Raw genomic sequence first — 16,843 nt, forward strand, 5'->3', positions numbered from 1 at the left:
GGGTAAGCTCTCTTCCCGATTGCGGGTTTGGCTTACATTGTCACATGAAATGTCGTTCTCAAATACGTCCTCGAGCGAGACGTGGTAGTCGCCACCATCATTAAGTTGGCTGAGGTCTATCTTCCGGTACATATGATGTGCTGCCTCCATTAGGTCCTCCGCCTCATCGCCGGTTGCCCTATCTTTGCCGAAGATAATCTTCCAATCCTCGAGGTAAGACCAACTTTTGTAACGGAAATTAGTCACGTTCTTATCGGCCTGGAAAACAATGGAGAAGCAGTCACAAGACAAGCACGCGCGAAGCAAACAATCGAGATAAATGTAGTGGGATTAACCGTACTTACAGCCACAAAGTTTTGCCACTGCTCGTCGTCACAGTCTATCATATGCTTCCCGTTAACATTGAAGCCAACTCCACTCACTTTGAGAATGTTCCAAAGTGAATAGTACGTCTTCTTCCACGTTGTAACTTTGGAGTTGATATGTGGCATTCCTCGTAAGTCAGTGGTCGGGAACACCTTCCTCATAGACTCTTCTAGCTTATTGAGATAGCCGCCGCGAAATCCGTTGTCGGATTTCCAGCCTTGTGCAACGAGCTCCTTCAACGATGCAATCAAAACCTGTTCTTCATCAGTGGACCAAGAACGGCGTTTTTGATCTGTTTTGTTACTCTTCCCAGAACGTGTAGCGCCGTCGGTGGCTACAACACCAAAAAAAATATTAGTTTTCTCGAAGTATTGAGCAGTAGCAGTTGGGATATTTGAACTTCATTATGAACTGCATTTCATCAGATAATACTAACGAAAGTATTTGAACTTCATCAAACAACACCAAAAAAAACATTAGTTTTCTCGAAGTATTGAGCAGTAGCAGTTGAGATATTTGAACTTCATTATGAACTTCATTATGAACTGCATTTCATTATGAACTTCATTATGAACTGCATTTCATCAGTTGGGATTATGAACTGCATTTCATCAGATAATATGAAATGTACGTAGCTTCACTAATTTAGTAGATGTTCATTGAAAACGCATAGAACAGATCTGAACATTTTTGTGTCTTTAAAACCAATGGCCACGTCTAAATGAATGCAGAAACTTAGTTTATCTCATCCCCGATCCAACGGAAATGTCAAGATTTTTCGAAGCCATTATTGTATCTGAACAAAGAAATGAAGCGTGGGGTAAGATGGAGACTTACATATTGCTTGACTCATTTTTCGCAATAGAAGATAACCTTCAAACGGCTTCAATGGCGGCTGTCCCTGCTCGCTTGTTCTCGGCTGCAACTGTTGCGACTTTTCCTATTCTAGGTTGGGTGGTGGAAGGGCCGAAAATGAAGCATTTGGCTTGATAATGGGCGGTTGGGCTATTGTGTGGAAGGATACGCATGAGATTTTCAAAAATAGATGAGGACATTTTTGGTATATTATTTGTTTATCCAACCTATTCTAATGGATACCAAACACATTTCAGGATTAATTAGATATGATATCAAACACCCATTCAATATTAGTAATCCATCATTATCCACACTAATTATCCTGAATAATTTTTATCCTGAATAACCCTAAACCCAATATCAAACGAGCCCTTAGTGAACAGAGAGAGAACAATAAAACTTTTAAAATATTACAAAAAAAACTATAATATGAAGAGAACAATAAAATAATTAAATTCTCTTTTATTTTAAATCAATTTTTTAAAAAAAAATAAATACATATTTTTGAAGTATTTAACCATTTTTTGTGGGGGCATATTTTATTCAATAACTTTATTGATCAAAATAAGCACAAAAAAGTTCTTCCTATGCCACCAAATTCATTCATCTTATTACAACCAATCATCATCGTCTCTCTCTCTTGGAGATGCAGCATGATTAATGTTTGAGATGGAAAAGCACAGCGTGGGTTTAGCAACACAGATATTGGTGATGGCGATAGTGATTTCAGTGATGTTGCTGTTTCTGGGCATGGGCGTTCTAGTCCTCATCCACGTCTGGATAGTGGGGCGGACGCTGCGCAACGGCGCTGCTACTGAGAGAAGCACCAACGCGGTGGAGAGAGAGAGCCTGGGGAGCACCAGCATGTCCCAAGACGACATCGAGAAGCTTCCGTGTTTCGACTTCGCCGCCAAGGCCAGCAGCCCCGCCGCGGACTGCGCCGTCTGCCTCGAGAGCTTCAGAGCCGGCGAGAGATGCCGCCTGCTGCCGTCGTGCAACCACAGTTTTCACGCCGAGTGTGTGGATCTCTGGCTTCTCAGGGCTCCCGTTTGCCCCATTTGCAGAGCCGCCGCCGCTGATGATCTTGTAAGTATTCTTCCACCGGTTTATGGAGGAGGTGGTGATGATCATGAGAGATCTGGACAGAGTTTTCAGGTTGTTGGGATTCTCGATAATGATAATAATTCTACACACACACAAACAACTATGGATATTGATCATGTTTAATTAGGTCATTAGATCCATTGAGTTTCTGCTTTGCAAGTGAATATTACTCTCTCCTTACGTACTGCCTCACTTGTCCTAGTTTTTTTTGTTACAATTATTTGCAATGCTATTCCCTTCTCTCGGAGTCTCAACATGCTCCCCACACCTAGTGAGGGCCTTTGCAGTTGGAAACATTTCCACAAGAACATCTAAACCTTAGTTTAATCGAACATGCCAATGCATAGCCAGAAAGGCCGATCAGGGAAGGACGTATCAGCCACCATTTGAGTCAAAAATTTCCCCCTGAGACAACCAAATCCATATTCCACTCCCCAGACTCTATTCCATTTTTAATGTCTCACTTCTGCTCCACTTTGAATTCACTAAACTTTTAAATTATTTTTTAATTTCTTTAATTTAAATTTACTATTTTTTTAGTATAATCTATATAATATATAAAAATGAAGTTTTTTCCCTTCATTTTTTTTTCTCTCTCTCTTTTTCTCTTTCTTCTCTTTTTATTTTATTTTGATTTTTTAAATTTGATTCATGAAAAAATATCTAATACGCATCTTAAATGTAAGCTCGTGACAAGATCTTTAATATGGTATAAACATCATGAAAAATCTCAAAAAAAAGAAAAAGAAAAAAACAAGTTATGAAAAAAATAAAATTTAAAATTTAAAATATTTTATTTTCTCTTTCTTCATTAAAGTTTTACAATTTTTTTTATTTAAGTATTTATATGAAAATATTTTTTTATTATGCGTGCATAACTCTACAGTAATAATTTGTTATTATCAAATAATTTAAATTTATTAAATAACTATAATTATCATTGCACTTTATATAAATTTGAAAAATTAATGACGTGGACTATTTTATTTTATTTTAAAAATATATTTTACATTTGTTTATATTGCAATTCTATTTTAATATCTGTATTTATTTGTTTAAATATGTCATTTAATTTCGATATATGTTTGTTGTGCATTGCACGGATGGGTGTGTACTAGTTTTAAGCTAATTAACTAGAGTTCACTCATCCAATTATTATTTATAATTATTTATTTATTTATTTGAATTAATATTTGATTGTTATTGTTAATTATTTTACAATAGGGTACATAATTTTTTAAAATTTTAATTTTTAGAGATAAATATTCATTAGAGTTTACTAATTATATACAATATTTTTTTAATTCTTGTATTAATCAATTATAAAATAACAAAATTAAGTGTGAAACACAATAGCACACGAGAATGAGATTCAGTGTACCAAACTTTATGTCCCACTTTCAATTTTGTTTAATTTCTTATGTATATTTTCTTCAATTTCAACTTTATATGCTTTAGTTTAATTTTGTGATTATTAACTAGGGTTTATTCCATCAATTTAGGTATATAATTATTTTTATCATTTAATTTCATTTTTATTAGCTATTAATAGGTTGCTAAATTCAAAGTCATGGTATATACCTTTTAAAAAAATTAATTTTTTGATATAAAACTTTAATATAATTCATACTATTATAATAAATTTTATTTTTATAAAAAATATTTTTAAAATAATAGATATAAGCATGGGACACATTGGCACACATAAGATTGTGGGACACTGGATCTCATCTCACAAGACCAGATGAGATCCTCTGTCCCACAATATTGTGTGTACCACGTGTATCACTCTTCATTTCTTTATTTTATAAATTGTTTTTTATAAAAATAAAAATTATTATTATATTATAAACTCTAATTAGTATTTGTCATGGAAAAAATAAAATTTTAAAAATTATATACCCTAACTTTGAATTAATGAATCCAAATAATCTATTATTAATTCAAATAAATATAAAAAAATAATTATAAACCCTAAATGGATGAGTGAACCCACCCTTGTTAATTATCTTTATAATAAATTAAAATTGAATAAAAAATAATTTAAAAATATAAAAAAATAAAGAGTGGTACACGTAGTACGCATTATATTTTGGGACAGAGGATCCCATTTGTCATAGGACACGGAGCATCGTCTTTGAAACTTTTGTAGAAATTTTCAATCTTTCTTTTTAAGATATATTCGAATTTTTAATGGGAAATTGGAGTTGGGAAAGACTTTAGTATGAGGTTGAAATTCAAAAATTGATACAAAAAAAGGAACTTTTTAAGCTCATTGTTTCTATCAATTTTTTTCATGAACCGATGTCCAAAATTGTATGGCCCCTAAACCTTAATTAACTTTTTTTTTTTTTGATCGGGCAAAGTCATGTTAGATGTTAGTAGTTAGTTCTCTAAACTTTAATTAGCTTTTTTTTTTTTGATCGGGCAAAGTCATGTTAGATGTTAGTAGTTAGTTCCCTAAACCTTAATTAACTTTTTTTTTTTTTTGATCGGGCAAAGTCATGTTAGATGTTAGTAGTTAGTTCTCTAAACTTTAATTAGCTTTTTTTTTTTTTTTTTATCGGGCAAAGTCATGTTAGATGTTAGTAGTTAGTTCCCCATCCATTCCAAGAACCACCTTATCTCTCCATTCACCAAATCCACATTATATCTCCAACGCTCCCAAGAGGGATCGAACCCGGGTCACTTCACTTAAGTGAGGACCTGGTGGCCAGTGGGCTAAGCCCCCTGGTTCCTAAACCTTAATTAACTATTTAACTATGTCATGTTGACTTCCGATCATAATCCAACAATAAATTGATACCGAACTCAATTTTCAATCTCAACGCACAATTAATTAACAATAAAATTGATACCGAACTCAATTTTCAATTATAACGCACAATTAATTTGAATACATCATTATACAGACAATTTAACAAACACAGTTACATACATGATTATTTAATTGAGAAACAAGCAATTATTTATTTCAAGTTGTGTGACCAAACTCGCTCAAAAGCTTCTTCAAGCTCAACCAAGAGGAGCCGCCTTCCTCCACCGCTCTCATTGCAGCGCCGCCGAGCTCCGCCGCGTTCCTCCTCACCTCATCCCCCAGCTCCCCTTCCATCAACTCCTTGGCCGCCGCCGCCAAACTCTCCCACTTAACAAACCCATTAGAAGCCTTCACCCTGAGCCCCACCCTCAGCTCCTCCGCCACCAACACCGCGTTGAGCGGCTGCTCCCACATCCCCGGCATCGCCAGAATCGGAACCTTCGCACACACACTCTCCATCACCGACGTCCACCCGCACTGGCTCAAGAACCCCGCAACGCTGCCGTGCCCCAATATCTCCCTCTGATTAACCCACTCTCTCACTACAATCCCTCTCCCCCTCACCCTCTCCTCAAACCCGTCCATCAACTGTGCCTCATTTTTCCTCACCACCAGCAAAAAGTTGACACCGGATTCCTCCAACCCCTTCTTGATCTCCTCGAATTGCTCCGGCGAGATCTCTACCTGAGTAGGGACGTAAACGAATCGAATCAAAGCGAATATCATCAGATTAATTCTCGGTTCATATTGTAAAAGTAATTTAAATCAGTATTCGAATATACTCCCTCCGTCCCATGAAGCGTGACCCATTTCTTTTCGGCACGAGAATTAAGAAATTGGTATTTTGTGTGTTAAGTGTGGTAGGTGAAAAAGTGAAAAGGTGAATAAAGGGTAAATTTTTTACCATTTTTAGAAATAGGTCAAGCTTCGTGGGACAACCCAAAAAGGAAAGTGGGTCACGCTTCGCGGGACGGAGGGAGTATTTTGAATCTTATTTGCTATTTATATTTGATTCGTACACTGATTCGCGAATATTCGAATCGAATTAAATATTTATTTCAATTTTTACAAGTATATTCTAAACAATTCAAATCAAGTATTCAAATCGAGTTCTTACTATTTAATTCGAATCGAATATATTCAATTCATAATATATTTACCTACAAAACTCAATAATATATGCTAAAAAATAATACTCTGCTATTCCAAATTTCAACTCTCAAATCATAATATAAGCAGGGATGGAGCCAGGAATTAAGTTCAGGGGGGGGAGGGGGGGCTGAAATTGTACGGACCGCCCCCGAGAAATTTTTTTTGGGCATTCTGTATATTTAAGGTATTTTTTTTATTAAAATACTAGCATAATACTAATAATAACGAACAATATTTTCATAGATTATATAGTTTCAATATATCACAAAATTTTTTTTGGACATTCCGTATATTTAAGACATTTTTTATTAAAAGGCAAGCATAATAATAATAATAACAAACAACATGTTCATAGATTATATATTTTCTATATATTACAAATTAGTTTCAATACATTATAATTTTTTTTAGCATTTCATACATATTAGACATTTTTTTATTAAAAGACAAGTATAATAGTAATAATAACAAACAATATTTCATAGATTATATAGTTTTAAATAACAGAATTATCCTTAAATTAAGTATATATGAGAGAATATAATAACCAAATAATCTTTTATAAAACAAAATTATTTTATAATAGGTATAAATATATATCTATATATACAAAAAAAAAACCTCAAAATTTGGGAGGGGGCTCTAGCCCCCCGGCTCCGTCCCTGAATACAAGCCTAATATATATAAAAATAATATAATCATATTTGATAACTAATAAAAAAAAAGTATTTGCATCTGTATTCGAATCATTAAATTTTGTGTTCGAATATCAAAAATCTGAATCGAATACTGAATGAAACTAAAATTATGTGCTTCATATTGGATATCCTTGACATCATCTAATGATACGCAGCGGAATATACATTCAAGGATTAGATCTAGATTTACAATTGATTCATGTGTAGAGATTACAAACGTACACAACAATAAAATTAACTTACTTGTTGTGTAGTAAACGTGCGTCTCGATCCTTGCCGTGAATCCACTACTAAGGTATCCACGTGCATGTCGATCAGATGCAGGAACAATTCCCAGTGCATGTTTCAATCTTCGACAGCTAGGAAATCTCCGATTGAAACCATAGTACTCTCTAGGTGTTTTCTCTTCTAATGTTTTCGTATATTTTCATATTAGATTCGTAAGACCAAGCTCCCTTATTTATAAGCGAAGAAGACAATTCTAAATTGTCTTGTCTTCCTTAGTCAACAATTACGACTAAGGAATTCACACTTGAGTCAACAATTACGACTAAGGAATTCACACTTGAACTGTCTTACTTAGTATTAGAATATATCAAATATATCCTAATCTAGTCCATAATATCTTTCAATCTCCCACTTGGACTAGCATTAGATTAAACACCAAGCACTAACTTTGCACTCTTAAGCGAATCAACAATACACATAAAGTGTGACCCAATAGGCCTCCATTATCGTCGATAATCAAATTAAAGTCTACACAAAACTCGTAGACTGCGTTGTGTAGCGAACTCGATATATGAAGAACGTTTACGTGGATTCTGTAAACAAAACCTTTATGCGAAGATATAGTAACATCCTTTCATTCACGAACCACTCGATAGGGCCTAGAATTTGCCATTGTGTCTTTCTAATAGCTCTATCAATTTATCTCATCTTTATTAAATGACCTCCATCGATCATGTTCAACTTTTAAAGTTCGAACATATCAATTGCACTGGCCAGTGACTTAACGGTCAAGTAATATAGAGAAACTGAGTGTTCTTCTCGAAATGTAAATCGAGGAATGAATCCTATCTTGGCACAACTACCACCTTCCCTTATATCCCGATATACCCAACACAAGCCGTATCTACCCCTTTGGTTGGAGTGCAAGCATTGTACTTGGTCAAAGTATACCATTCAATAAGTAAGATAAGTATTGCCCTCAAGTCAAAGGACTGTCACAAACTCCACACACCAATAATCATAGACACCAAAACAAATGATATATTGGTTGGGTATGCCAATACTCTCTAAAGTATCCATGCATCTATCACGAGTATCTAATATCTCATAGTCGTGGGAACAACTATATTCTCTAAGAATGTGATACAGATCGCATGCCAACTTATAACATATCATCAATATCCCAATCTTGATGATCCTCAGTTGGGGCTCTTTAAGAGTTATACTCTATTGCTAATCTCCCACTAAATTAGCAACAGTATTAACTCATGGGAACATTTAATTGAATGAAAACAAATAATCAAAGTAATCAATCAAATAAATGCATAATGCCATTAGTGACATCAAATGTCATAAATGTGATCAAGTAATAAGTCTCAACACAGATTATTTCTAGACATATTACTTTTACTCCCACTGACTAAAGCCAGTCTCGAAGATATCCAATTCCCAAACACTCAAAGTGTTTGTTATGATTCACAATGCATAACAATTGGTCAAAATGATTAGCAATGTCCTCTTATGTGGGAACTTGATCTAACATAATCTTTTGTTTCTAATATCTCTTAAAATCTGTCAACGATGTTAAGCACACAGACTACACCTTGTGTAGTGAAAATCATGACATTCATGACCATCCTATTGCCCTAGCGTTAGGATCATTCTTTGTGCATTAAATCTCATTGTCATTAGAATGACAATCCTTCCTTGACAAAAAGATGCCATATTCCATTGGTAGATGTCATTTCGGACTTCTTCATGGAATATCGCCTTAACATCTTGTCTATGTAAGTGGATTTTGATAGCCTAACAATCTATTAGCTCAAACTCAATAGATCTTGATCCCAAGGATATAATAGGCTTTACTCAAATCCTTCACCATGAAGGAAATTTACAACTAGTCTTTCATGGATTGCATCATGAGTACAATAATTTTCATTTTCAATATGTCATACATAAATGATGATGAAAATTGTGTTCTCATTCTTGTGTTTCCTATAAACACAATACTTTATTTGCTTTTGATCAAAATCAAACGATTTGATTTCTTTGTCAAAACATTTGTTCCATATTCTAGAAGCTTGTTTTAGTTCATAACAACAAGCAAAATCTCAATGGACTTGACTTTAGCAATTAGTGAAAAGATTTCATCATAATCAATGCTCTCACAGTGATTATATAACCTTTTGCCACTAACCTCGCCTTGCAGGTTTGCACATTGTCATTAGCATCAAATGGATATTATCCCAGATGATGACTCAGTTAAGGTCTAACCAATCCATTTTAGATTTTATGGCTTTTGCCACTTCTAAGAATATATGACCATCATGGAACCTATGACTATCATAGTTTCGCATATGTTCTAAGTTCATCACCAATTCCAAATTCTTTATCATCTTGATCCTAGATCAATAGATACATTCTTTAGTTGGTTTACGTTCTTTAGAACTTATACGACGTTGCATTTGTGCAGGCTCTTCGTTATTCTGAACTTGAAGAACTTGAGGAAGTTGATCCGCTATATCATGATGAAGGATCTTCGACATCCAATGTCATATCTCCCCCCGTATTGAAGAATATTGCATTTCTGCAAAAATCTTCAATACTGCTCTTATTGGATGTGTTTGACGCTCTTAGTAGTGCATCAATACCAATGAGATCATGAACAACTCCCACTAAATCCTTGTTTAGACCATCTAACAAGTTTTCTTCCTCCATGTTGACTTTGTGGCTCTCAAATCTTGTCAAGATCTAAGTCATAACGATCTTGTTCTCTATAGACCAAGTCTTTTCAAGAAACATCGCAATCCTAAAACCGTGAACTTATATTTTCCAAGAAAATAGTAGTATTCTCGTGTTTTCTTCGGATATCCCACAAAGTAACACTTCTCACTTTTGATTCCAACTAATCAGCGAGCATTTTCTCTACATATGTAGTGTAACCCAAGGTTCACACATGTGTAAACTATGCTTCTTTCAATACCACAATCATATGATATTTACTCAACTAATTCAAGTGGAACTTGGTTCAGAATATAAGCAATAATAAACAAGGCATAGTCCCAAAGATACACCAGAAGTTTTGAAAAGCTCATTATGGATCGAATCATATCTAATGATGTTCGATTTCTCCTTTCGGATACCCAACTCAGATAAGGTATCCCTAGAGGAGTCCATTGTGGATGGATTCCATATGACTTCAAGCAATCGACAAACACATGGCTTAAGTATTTCTTTCTCGATCTAATCTTAGAGATTAAATACTTCTCCAAGTTATTTCTCGACTCCTAACTTAAACTCCATAAATTTCTCAAAGTTTCTGATTTGTGTTTCATAAGATACACATTTCCATACCTTAAGAAATCGTCTGTGAAAGTTGTGAAGTACGAAAATCCACTTTGTGCTTAAGTTTGGAAACAGTCCACATATCACTATGTGAATCAACTCAAGTACTTTAGCTTGTATTCTTTTCCTAGAAAGTGGCTCGTTGGTCATTTTAACCTTGAGATGTGATTTCACAAGCACTTTAAGACTTTACGTCAAAAAGTGTGAGATAGTCTAACTTTCTCGATCTTGTTAATCATTTCATTAAGTGACCAAGCCTACATGCCAAAGTTAAGTCGGACTATTCGCATTACTTGTGATTGTTTATTTTACACACTGAGGATATTTTGTTCGTATTGAGCAAATATAAAGCATTCTCAAGTGAAATATTTTCATCTCCATTAAGCAAAGTAGAATAAATTCTATTCGCAAAATGGAATGAAAAACTTCAATGTCTAACACGAGAATGGAAATTATATTTCTCATAATTCCAAGAACAAAATAACAATCTAACATGTCCACAAACCCAAAGATAGATCAAATCCATAAGACCTTATGCATTTAGCAACAACTATTGCTCAAAACAAATGCGTAAGTCAAATTTCCTTGGTCCCACTCTCCTGTTTTAGTTAGACAACACACATTTTAAAATTTGTGAACTATAACTCGTATCTAATACCCAGGAGTATGAGTTGTTACATGTTCACCTCAATGAAAAATATACCAAATTCTGCTATCAAAACATCCAATGTTTTGAACATCAAGCAGTATCCCTTCCAGTGTCATTTTCTTGACAAAAAGTATTTTATCTTTGGGTAACTTCTGCTTCTTTTGGTTTCCACCTTAGGATGCAAAATTTAGTTCTTTGATCCTTCTTTTACCTTTTCTTTCCTTTTGGGTTAGAATTGGCAGAAGCATTAATCATAAGAACTTATTTGTCCTTAGTGGAAGACGATTCAAAATCGTTCTTAACATGTCATGAAACTCATGGCAGTGTCACTGTCCTATTGTTCATTTTGAATTCACTATGAAGTTCACAAATGAGACAGATCATTACTGCAAGATTAAGTTGATTGAGACAAATATCGAATAGTCTCGTTCCAATCGTGGCCATCCTCTCAATTAACTCAATCTTTTTCAAGACATTCATAGAGACCTTGTCTACTCCATGTAGATTAATCCTGAAGAGATCCATGAGTATCTCATACTTTATGGTCTTAGCTTCTAAAGCATCAACACTCTTCAGGTGTATCAACATCTCAATCGAAAACATATGATCACGTTGTTTATGCAGTTCCAAACTCATAGACACAATCATGACATATTTAGCAGAAGTTACATCATCCATATGTTTCTTATAACTTTCAATGTCAAACATTTTGAAAGTTTCTAAAGTCACATTCAAGATGATGTGGATTGATTTCTCTAAGACATAATCAATCCTATCTAGCCTTAGCACCAAACGCAACTTGCGCGGTCAATCCAGAAAGTTTGACCTAGTCAATTTACCGTATCCAACAAACATAACAAAACAGTTGCAGATAAAACATAGATAAAAGAAAGCGATAAAAAGAATCAAATCAAATAAGATCACATTTATTTTACTAATCAAACAAGGCATTTTGTCTTGATTAGCTCCCACTAATTTTAACATATCTTATGCCCCCAACATAAAATACGGATTTATAATCAATATAAATCTTAGTGGTCCAAGATCCAAGTCAATATTATGCAGCCTCTGCTTTGCTGATGACTACAATAATATCACTTAGTAGGCCTCTAAGCCAATTGCAACAACAATTTTGCAATTCTTGGTTGATTAATCCAATTAATCTGCGTCCTTAAATTATTCTTGGTCGCTTTGCGTTCCAAAATGATTTAAGTAAGTCAACCCCATCACACGGTGCCAACCTATGAATGAGCCTTGGCCTTGTAGATTAGAGCATACAATTTTATGTAAATACTCTTGATCGAAAAGGATGGGTTGCTCAGACAATTATGATGGACGACGCGTTTTGTGCTTTCACAAAGACTTATATTTAATGGGGATTTAGCATGTGATACTAATTGCTTATATTTAATATCCAATATTAAATAGCAAAACAATTACTGGGTGCCGCCTACCCAGGCATACGAAATGCGGACCACACGTATTGGGTGCCGCCTACCCATACATAGTAACGCGGACTACATATACAGGGCGCCGCCTACCCAAGCATAAAAGCGGTCTCTAACTACTATAGTTAAATAATAAGCATAAAATCAAATAACATGCTTATCACAAAACAACATAAAATCTCTACGAATAAAATTCCTTAATCCAATTAAAATTTTATTCTCCAATTAAAATATGGGCTAATCAGTTTGTATGAATCCAAATCAATACAACATTATTATTTCAAAAATAATAATTTGATATATTAATTCAAAATTAATATAGAAACTCATCAAATATTATTATTTCAAAAATAACAATAATTAATGATTTGCAAATCAAATTAATGAATTAGTCAATTTATATTAATTCCAAATCAATATAAATTTGCATTCAATATTATTCTTTCAAAATAATAATACTAAATAAAATTCATTAATCTAATTAGTTTATATTAATTCCAAATTAATATAAACACACTGATTATTATTATTTCTAAAATGATAATAAACAAGATTTATTAATCTAATTAATAAATTCAATTCTGAAATTGGGATTAATATTATTAATTCTAAATTAATAACATTTTTTTTTTTTTTATAAAACAGTTTCAGCCCAAAAGGGCCATTTATATTTTAAAATTTCGCAGGCCCAGCCTCTTAAGAAGAGAAACAGAAGCCCAGCAGCCCTAGGCCCAGACCAGGCCCAGACCGAGGCCCAAATCAACTTTCAGCAATAAGGGTTTGAGAAAAGGGGTTTGCAGCAGCAGCCGCTGCCCCTTTCTCCTTCCCGTCGCCTCGCCCGGAGCCCCGCTGCCGCCTCTTCGCCCGTCAGACGTCGCGCGTCCACGCCGGAGGTCTCCACGCCGGTCGCAGCTCGAAGCCGCATCGGAGGGGACGCGTTTTCAGCGGAGGAAGAAACGGCGCTCTAGCTGGACGGATCCCAGCCGGTCGCGGCTCGAAGGCGCGTCGGAGGTAAGCGGCGACGTCTCCAGACGCCTGCCCGCGTCCTCACCGTTCCTCAGCCATTCCGGCCGATAGGTTCGAATGCCCAGCAATTTTCGATAGCAGCCAAACGTTGGCGTCGTTGCCATGGCTCCAGCCCGGCTGCGCTTTCGATGGTCGAGAGCCGCCTCTGTGGCGGTGTCGACGGTGATGAGCTGTCGAGCGCAGCACAAAGACAAGCCCCAACAGCGCCACCCCACGACATATATCACAGTAGCGGCTGTCGCCGTCCGACAGCTTGAACGAATGCCGGTCATGATGCAGCATCGCCGCCCAACGGCAATTTATACAACACCATGTACGTTTGTTTTCTTTTGAAACAAAATCCAATTTCATTTTGCAAAATCCAATTTCAAAATTTCTTTCAGCGTTCTACGTTGTCCAGCAACATAAGAAAAACAATCCCAATTCAATGAATTATTCGATTCTAAATTCATACTTCAAAATCAGATTTCTAAAATCTAATTTCATTAACCCATAATCAATTAGAACACAATAGCAATTGTAAATCGAGCCCCGGGCTCTGATACCACTGTTGGTTTTCCTTGACATCATCTAATGATTCGCAGCGGAATATAACAGTCAAGGATTAGATCTAGATTTACAATTGATTCATGTGTAGAGATTACAAACGTACACAACAATAAAATTAACTTACTCGTTGTGTAGTAAACGTGCATCTCGATTCCTGCGAATTGAATCCACCACTAGAGGTATCCACGTGCATGTCGATCCGATGCAGGAACAATTCCCAGTGCATGTTTCAATCTTCGACAGCTAGGAAATCTCCGATTGAAACCATAGTACTCTCTAGGTGTTTTCTCTTCTAATGTTTTCGTATATTTTCATATTAGATTCGTAAGACCAAGCTCCCTTATTTATAAGCGAAGAAGACAATTCTAAATTGTCTTGTCTTCCTTAGTCAACAATTACGACTAAGGAATTCACACTTGAGTCAACAATTACGACTAAGGAATTCACACTTGAACTGTCTTACTTAGTATTAGAATATATCAAATATATCCTAATCTAGTCCATAATATCTTTCACTTCATCTATACCTGAGTCCCAAACGCCGCGTACATCACTCTTTCTCCTCTCCCCAGCTTTTCATCCAGCCATTTCATGCTCGCCGGCCTCATATCATTTTCCGGCGGCTCCACCGCCGTGGAAAACGGGCCGAGACACCACATTTTTGGGTATGCGTTTACGTAGGCGGATTCGAGCTCGAAGAATGTGTTGATCACGATGCCATGGCTTCTCGAGGAAGACTCGATATTCTCGTATGCGAAATTGTGAATATCTGTGCCGACGAATTCCGGGTCGATGAAGAGAGGGTCGATGTCTTCTCTCCTGATCTTGATCCACGGGAAATCAGTAGGGTTGAGCGTATCGCCGCTGCTCTCTTCGACGAAGCGGCGGCGGGCGACGGCGAGGATTAGAGAGAGAGAGAATGCTCCCATGGCGTAGAAGACGAATCGTGGGACGCCGTGTCTGGTGGCGGAATCGAGGGTCCAGGGAAAGAAGTCGTCGGAGATAACGAGGGAGACGGCGGGGAGGAGGGATTTGAGGAGCTGGTCGAAGTGGGGCTGCATGAGCTTGGCGGCGGCGGCGAGGGGGACCCACAGAGAGATGTTGGGGAGTTTGTCGGTGCTCTCGACGCCGGGAGGGATGCCAGGGATGTTCTGAGGGAAGGGGATGTCGACGACGGAGATGGCGGAGGGGAGGGAGCTGCGGATGAAGGAGCGGTTCGCGGGGGTGGTGACGAGGGTCACGGCAGCGCCGTGGTGGAGGAGGAGGCGGGCGAGGTGGAGGAGGGGTATGGCGTGGCCTTTGGCTAGGAATGGGAAGAGAAGTATGTGAGGTGAACCCATTTTTTCTTCTCTATTTTTTTTTGGGGGGATTGAGATTGATCACAGTTCAAATTTTGACGATTATATTTTGAAGAGTTAATCTATGAAAACATTAATTTTTATTAAGATAAAAGTTATTTATAAAACTTACCAATTCTAATCTTGATCGTGAACATGTGATGTACTGACTTACTTAGTGACGTTTCTAATATTTTACTTCAAACGCAATTAATGCTGAAATGTGGAAAAGGAATCATTTTATTTAGTCAATATATAAATAGTAGATGAAGTTTAAATATATATAATTTTTAGTTAATTTTTTTGTGTAAATAGACTGTTTTACTCTTTATAATAAAATTGTAAAATCAAAGGTTAACGTAATAACGTGAATTGAACAATGATGCGTGATAGTATAAATTAATGTAAAATTCAATGTTTCACATGAAATTAAGGATTTCGCATTCCATGCAAAAATTAAAAGTTGATGCGATTACGTGAATTGAATGATTTCGCGTGAACTTGGAATTTGCAAGTTACCTTTCAATTTCTATTTCAATAAAACCCTCCACATTATAGAGTAGTCATTGATAAGAAATAATAGTATAATAACAATATGTTCGCCCTTGAGTAAAATCCTAGCTCAGTCCATAACAATCTTTATATCAGCATGACGTTTTGAATCTAATATATAAATTGTATTTCGTCTTTATATCAGTAATAGTATGACGTTCTGAATCTAATATATAATTAAATTGTATTTCGTCTAGTTTCGACAAAGAATCATTTTACATTATAATTTACATTGAAACTTAATAATTAACTTAATCCAGAGTAATTGTCTAAAGTCAACTGCTCTTAATTACTTATTGGCTGCGACAAATTAAGCACATTAATGAATTTAGAATTCATACACTCAAAATTGTTGACCGTGTGAGAGCACACGAGGATGAACCGAAATGATCATCCATGCATCAATTGAGATTTTCATATATTTGTAAAATTGAGATTAGATCTCATTCACGTAAATTCCTTAATCTGACGATCTATAATTAATCCTCTTTTTACGGAATTTTATCTATAATCACGCTTATAAAATCTGCGTATTTATTTTATGAACATATCATGTTATTATCATGAACACAAGTTCAAAATTCTCATGAACATATTTAATTATCTTGCACGACAAATTGTAACGCGAACAAGTAGGAAGTTTTAGTTATGAATTTTAAGATTTATTTTATGAACGTAACATGTTATTACCATGAACGAAAATCCATTTCAAT

The 16,843-nt window shown here is 35.7% G+C and overlaps 2 protein-coding genes across 2 annotated transcripts; one reads left to right on the plus strand and one right to left on the minus strand.

The window, feature by feature from the left end:
- Window positions 1–1,630: 1,630 nt before the first annotated feature.
- Window positions 1,631–2,551, plus strand: LOC130989442 (RING-H2 finger protein ATL39-like). Its single transcript, XM_057913454.1, has one exon. It carries the CDS (start codon window positions 1,885–1,887, stop codon window positions 2,449–2,451), a length of 567 nt encoding a protein of 188 aa, XP_057769437.1. The 5' UTR covers window positions 1,631–1,884; the 3' UTR covers window positions 2,452–2,551.
- A 2,628-nt stretch (window positions 2,552–5,179) lies between these two features.
- LOC130989404 (UDP-glycosyltransferase 90A1-like) lies at window positions 5,180–15,615 on the minus strand. Its single transcript, XM_057913387.1, has 2 exons — window positions 14,769–15,615; window positions 5,180–5,830 (listed from the first exon to the last, which is right to left on the minus strand). Exons 1-2 carry the CDS (start codon window positions 15,579–15,581, stop codon window positions 5,303–5,305), a joined length of 1,341 nt encoding a protein of 446 aa, XP_057769370.1. The 5' UTR covers window positions 15,582–15,615; the 3' UTR covers window positions 5,180–5,302.
- Between the last annotated feature and the right edge of the window lie 1,228 nt (window positions 15,616–16,843).

This window comes from Salvia miltiorrhiza, chromosome 6 (genome assembly GCF_028751815.1).
Source record: "Salvia miltiorrhiza cultivar Shanhuang (shh) chromosome 6, IMPLAD_Smil_shh, whole genome shotgun sequence".
NCBI classification, from domain to species: domain Eukaryota; kingdom Viridiplantae; phylum Streptophyta; class Magnoliopsida; order Lamiales; family Lamiaceae; genus Salvia; species Salvia miltiorrhiza.

What these genes read in the sequence shown, in the direction of transcription:
- LOC130989404 (XM_057913387.1), bottom strand. Translation starts at nt 15,581, where the DNA reads ATGGGTTCACCTCACATACTTCTCTTCCCATTCCTAGCCAAAGGCCAC. An exon ending in ACGCGGCGTTTGGGACTCAG is followed by an intron (nt 5,831 to 14,768) that starts GTATAGATGAAG and finishes GTCCCTACTCAG; the next exon opens with GTAGAGATCTCGCCGGAGCA.
- LOC130989442 (XM_057913454.1), top strand. Translation starts at nt 1,885, where the DNA reads ATGTTTGAGATGGAAAAGCACAGCGTGGGTTTAGCAACACAGATATTG.